The following is a 5891-nucleotide window of genomic DNA, read 5'->3' on the forward strand; positions in this document are numbered from 1 at the left end:
ATATATATATATACACGTATATATGTATATCTGCCAGCCAGTATACTTAGCTTCCTATCTCTCTACTCCCTGGCTTCTACCACATCATCTGCCTCATCAGGGGCTCCAGGGTCCCTTATGTCCTCCTAGCCAAGGGTCTCGACTCACCGTCATTGACACTTTGCAGAGGGAGGTCTCCCAAAATGGCCCCGATGCACTCTGCTTCCTGGTGCTCCCACTGTTATGTGGCCCATCCTAGTGGAATACGGACTGGCTGTGTGATGTGCTTTAACCAATTGACTTGTGGGAGGTGACGTTCTGGGATTTCCAAGCCCAGGCATTAAGAAGTTCTGCTTGTGTGTTTTTGACACCCCTGAGTAGCCCACGTACAAAGTCTAGTCTATGCTGTGGAAAGAACATGTGAAAAGGCTATTCATAGACACCATTTAGGGAGGCCACATAGAGAGGCCTCTGAGGGAGGCCATACAGAGAGGCACAAAACTATATGGAGAGGGAGAGAAGCCCAGGTGTTCCACTGTCCTGCTTAAGCATCCACATGACTCTAGCCTAGCTGCCATGTGAAAGGCCCCAAATAAGAACCACCCAGCTGAGCCCAGTCGACCCAGAAAACCACGAGAGATAATACAGTGGTGGTTGTTTTAAGCCACTAAGTTTTGTGGCAATTTGCTACGCAAATATAGATAACTAAAACAGAAATCGCAGCTTAGTTCAAAGACACAAAACGGTTAATTATTAACCTCTCTATGCCTGTTTTCCAATCTATAAAATGGGTGTGATGATAATAATAGCACCTCTCTCACAGGGTTTTTTTGAGGATTCAATGAGATCACATATGAAATCTCTTAGTACAATACCTGGCACGTAGCCGGCAGTTGATAAATGGTAATGTTATTTTTAATTTTTAAAAATAGTTCAATCCCATTTAGTGGCACACATTCAAGCTGTTGTAAGATAACCAGGCGTGGGGCACACATTCAACCCGTCATAAGATAAGCAGGCATGGAGATTCAAGTTAATAGTGCAAGTCGTAAATTTTAAGTGGAGTTTCCACCAGACTCTGTGGAATCACTCACTGTCTTAGCTCTTGAAATGATTCATTAGACAGGTTTCTGTACAGCTCATGCACTAGTAAGAAAAAATAAATAAATGCATAAAAGAAGGACAGAAGCAAGACAAAACATGCCCGCTGTGCAGTAGGAAGACCGGAAATTCCACAGCAGACACCAGGGTCCAAGGAGGCTGCCATTACATTCTGCCTGAGTGATTGGGAACTTTGGTTTAGAATCATAGAACCTGACAGCTGGAAGGAAGATCGTCTAATTCCTCATTTACACATGAGGAGGTGAGGGGGTAAGAGGTTTCAAAGCTAGTTCATGACAGAGCCAGAGTCAGCACCCAGAGGGTCTAGCTTTTCTTTTTTCAAACTTAACAGTGTTTGTGGTTCTTTTCTAATTTTATCCATGAACACTGTTTAAAAAAAATTATAAAATTGTAAAACTTAGAAAGGGAGAGTCCCTTGCAAATTCCCGCTCCCAGAAATAACTATGACTCATAGTCGGGTTTTCTGACTCTTAGTTAACAAAGGCCCCCAGGATGACTTGGTGAATGTCATTGACAAGTGTCCACATTCATTCAAGAAGGAAAAACAATATTCACAGGCAGCAAGGATGGAAACAAATGACAGTCAGTTCACAATCGCACAATGTGACCCAATCCAATGCAACCTAACAGATGAGGAAGTAGAGCACAGTGGTCAGGGACACGCAGGCTTGGAAGTCAGTGCCAGATTCAAATTCAAGCTCTGTTCTTATTAGCTGGGTGGCCTTAAATGCATTACCAACCTCTCTGAGCTTCACTTTCCTCTTTCTGAAATCCGAATCAATCATAGTCCCTCCCTTATGGGCCACAGTCAGAGTGAAACAAGATAATGCATTCAAAGCACCGAGTGTGGGATCCAGCACTCTCTGTAATGTACATGCGATCATCATCATCTTCATCTTCATTTCATCACCATCACCATCATCATCAATTACCTCTGGTCCTATGGGAGTCTAATATGAGGTCATTCTGACGCTAGTTTAAGATGAAGGGTCTATAAACGCCTATTATTAAACCTGGCTGTGCCGCTAAAGGAACAGATTTCCATTTTCTAACTCAAAGCAGGAGCAACACAATTTAGAAACCTCTTCCACAGCAAGAATTCATAAGACCAAAATATTAACACATTGACTGCCACACTAGAAAAAAAATTTTTTTTTTCCTTGGGGCCATGATGTTTTATTATGAAAATAGAATAAAAACTTCGAAAACAAAACGATCCTTTCTAATTTAATGAAAAATATGTTATTTTTTATTGTTTTCCATAATGAGTTATATGCAATTAAATTGTCCATATTAATTGTAACAATAAGAACATCAACAACTAAGATTTTCACAAACAAATTGCAGGGTTTTGCCTAGGGGGTCACCCATGTATGCTACAGCATGGCACTGTGAGTTGCCTGGCACCATGCAACTCCCAAGGTGAAGAGACGTGTGAGTTACATGTGCTTCACAAGGCCCCGGGCTCAAAACTAGCATGAGTTAAATACAACTCACATGGCAGTTAATATGTTAAAGAGAAGGAATGTTGATAGGGTGATACCCGGTCATACTGAAAAGCAAAGAAATGATGTGTGAAACCGTCTCCTGCTGCAAGGCAGAGTTCAATATTCTCTTAGGTCCTGTCATTCTAAGTTTAATTTTTTTAATGGGGGCTTTTAAAATACCACATACTTAGCAGGGGAGGTTGTGCGTGTGTGGGGATGGGGGTATACAAGAACTCTCCATGCTTTCTGCTCAATTTTGCTGTGAACCTAAAACTTCTCTAAAAACATCAAGTTCATTAATTTAAAAAAATATCATGTACTTAAATCACTTACTTGAGCATGGAAGCATATCACAATCTAATGTAAACAAACAAGAAACCCAACTTATTTTAACATACCACTGGTGACCTAAACTGGGCTCAAGTTTTCAAACATCTTATGAAATATTATGTTCTCAAGTAGCTTTTTTTTTTCTAACTAGAGATGAATTGCAGAGTTTTGGTATGAAAAAGCAAGCCATGTTTGTACATAGAAACAGCATAGGAAAAGTGCTCAAATTCAACCTGTGCTCATAAAACAGGCAATTACTGTCTTCTCAGCCTTTGCAAAAGAAATCATAGGCATGGTACTGTTTAAGTTATATGCGTGCTAATAGTTCATGCTCATTTTTCATGTTTCTGGGAAACCATGCTGTTTAACACAGAAAACTATTACTGTTATTGTTGTTGTTTTGTTAATTATGTAAATCAAGCAAATGACAGTGAATTAATTCTGCGATGCCAAGTACTCAGTCAGCATACGGGCACGAAGCCTTCTGATGCAAAATCTGTCACATTTCAGTAATTCGAAAATGACAAGTTGGCTTGCCTAAACTTATCCTGTGCATTTAGGAAATGTTGTGGGTTCCTGTCTGCCCAGGGGATTTTTATTACTTGTTTATGCAAACAGCAGGTTGCATAAGAGCCTTGCTGCCTTTTTTTTTTTTTTTTAGCGATTTCATAGTTTCCTGGTAACCATTCAGTCATCTATTTCAACACCCTGACATGACATAAAAGCGAGCGCTGAACCACACGTTTGCCACACGGACACACACCTCTGTCCTTGAACGTTCGCTAGGTAAGGCGCCCCCTCGGACCACACAGCCCCACTCATGAACGGGCACCACCAGCAGAGCCATTTTCTGGAAATAGACAAGAAGAACTGCTGTGTGTTCCGAGACGACTTCATCGCCAACGTGCTGCCGCCGGTGGTGGGGCTGGAGTTTGTGTTCGGGCTCCTGGGCAATGGCCTCGCCTTGTGGATTTTCTGCTTCCATCTCAAGTCCTGGAAATCCAGCCGGATTTTCCTGTTCAACCTGGCCGTGGCTGACTTTCTCCTAATCATTTGCCTGCCATTCCTGACGGACAACTATGTGAGGAAGTGGGACTGGAGGTTTGGGGACATCCCTTGCCGGCTGATGCTCTTCATGTTGGCCATGAACCGCCAGGGCAGCATCATCTTCCTCACGGTGGTGGCCGTGGATAGGTATTTCCGGGTGGTCCATCCCCACCATGCCCTGAACAAGATCTCCAACCGGACAGCGGCCATCATCTCTTGCCTCCTGTGGGGCGTCACCATCGGCCTGACGGTGCACCTGCTGCGCAAACAGATGCTGATCCGCAACGGCCCCGCGAATCTGTGCAGCAGCTTCAGCATCTGCAACACCTTCCGGTGGCACGACGCCATGTTCCTGCTGGAGTTCTTCCTGCCCCTGGCCATCATCCTGTTCTGCTCAGCCAGGATCATCTGGAGCCTGCGGCAGAGACAGATGGACAGGCACGCCAAGATCAAGAGAGCCATCAACTTCATCTTGGTGGTGGCCATTGTCTTCGTCATCTGCTTCCTTCCCAGCGTGGCTGTGCGGATCCGCATTTTCTGGCTGCTGCGCACGAAGGGGACACAGAACTGTGAGGTGTACCGCTCGGTGGACCTGGCGTTCTTCATCACCCTCAGCTTCACCTACATGAACAGCATGCTGGACCCCGTGGTGTACTATTTCTCCAGCCCATCCTTTCCCAACTTCTTCTCCACTTTGATCAACCGCTGCCTCCGAAAGAAACCCTCAGGTGAGCCGGACAGTAACCGGAGCACCAGCGTGGAGCTCACAGGGGACCCAAACCCTGCGAGAAACGTTCCGGATGCCTTAATGGCCGACCCCCAGTGAGCCGTGGAGCCCCTCTTATCTGGGCCCAACCTCTCGCTAAATAACCACACCAAGAAAGGAGATTGTCACAGAGAACCAAGATCTCTGGAGAAACAGCTGGGCTGTTGCACAGAGTGACATCACTGGACTTGGCCTAAGGTTCCCCAGAACTTCCAGATTCGGAGAATCAGATTTAGAGAAGCAGTGTGGCAGAGTGGGCGACCGGGTGCAAGGTGTGACCACAGAAATCTTGGGGGAGCAGAGAGTAAACCTTCTAGGCGTCTGAAACTTTTGCTTAATCTCTGACGCTCTCGGGACTAAAGATGAGCAAGTTGTCAACACTTCTGTTGAGCAGAGTGGGAGCCACAGAGCCGCCCATCGGGACCTGTGACTGGCTGGGCTCCTTCCTTCACCCACCTGAGCCCTGGACGGCTCTCCACTCCTGGGGCGCTGTCTAGCCTGTTTGTGGGCTCCAGCCGGAATCAGGAGAGCTAGGAGATGCGAGGGGAGTTATGCTGCTCCTCGAGGGAGCCCAGGCATCATCAACCAAGCCCATAGGTCACCTGAGATCCGGGGACCAATTCATCTTTCAGCCAAGCTTTAGCAGAAATGGATTTGGCAAAGAGATTCTTAAGCTTTGGTTAATGTCTGAGCTTCCAGTGGTGGTAAATTAGCCCTGGGAGGGACTGAGCTGAACAGTGTCATTAAGGGAAAGAAAATGATATTGGTGCTACTACCAGCAACTAATCCATTCCTCTCTTGTTTACACTAATTTTAAGGTTGAGCAGTTAAAAAGGCTTTGGGGAAGAAACCTGCTTCCCACCTGTTTGCTTTTATTATTAAAAGGGACGTGTGCTGCCGCCCCGATAGTTAAAGGGGGAAGAGTCCTCCTGGTTTGTTTGCTCATGTTTCTGTACTTATATAATAAATCTACTATTTCAACAAATTTTGAATTTTGACACAGTCTGGTGTTGCATATGTCTGGGTTATGGTTCACAGAAATTGACTTCTTACTTAACAGAGACCTTTATGGGTTGTTAACTATGTCCTGGTGGAAAAATTCTGTACATGACAAAGTAAGAAAAGGACGCAGATGCTGAGCTACAGTGTGTCATTTAAGT

At 45.0% G+C, this 5891-nt stretch overlaps 1 protein-coding gene across 1 annotated transcript; it reads left to right on the forward strand.

Moving 5' to 3' along the window:
* The first annotated feature begins 3583 nt into the window (after positions 1-3583).
* On the forward strand, positions 3584-5668 carry LOC105825692 (hydroxycarboxylic acid receptor 2). Its single transcript, XM_012663575.1, has one exon. It carries the CDS (start codon positions 3739-3741, stop codon positions 4789-4791), a length of 1053 nt encoding a protein of 350 aa, XP_012519029.1. The 5' UTR covers positions 3584-3738; the 3' UTR covers positions 4792-5668.
* The last annotated feature ends 223 nt before the right edge of the window (positions 5669-5891 follow it).

Source organism: Propithecus coquereli, unplaced genomic scaffold (genome assembly GCF_000956105.1).
Source record: "Propithecus coquereli isolate 6110/MARCELLA unplaced genomic scaffold, Pcoq_1.0 Scaffold81, whole genome shotgun sequence".
Classification (NCBI taxonomy): domain Eukaryota; kingdom Metazoa; phylum Chordata; class Mammalia; order Primates; family Indriidae; genus Propithecus; species Propithecus coquereli.

Excerpts from the sequence above, each read along its gene's own strand:
- LOC105825692 (XM_012663575.1), top strand. The coding sequence starts at position 3,739 with ATGAACGGGCACCACCAGCAGAGCCATTTTCTGGAAATAGACAAGAAG.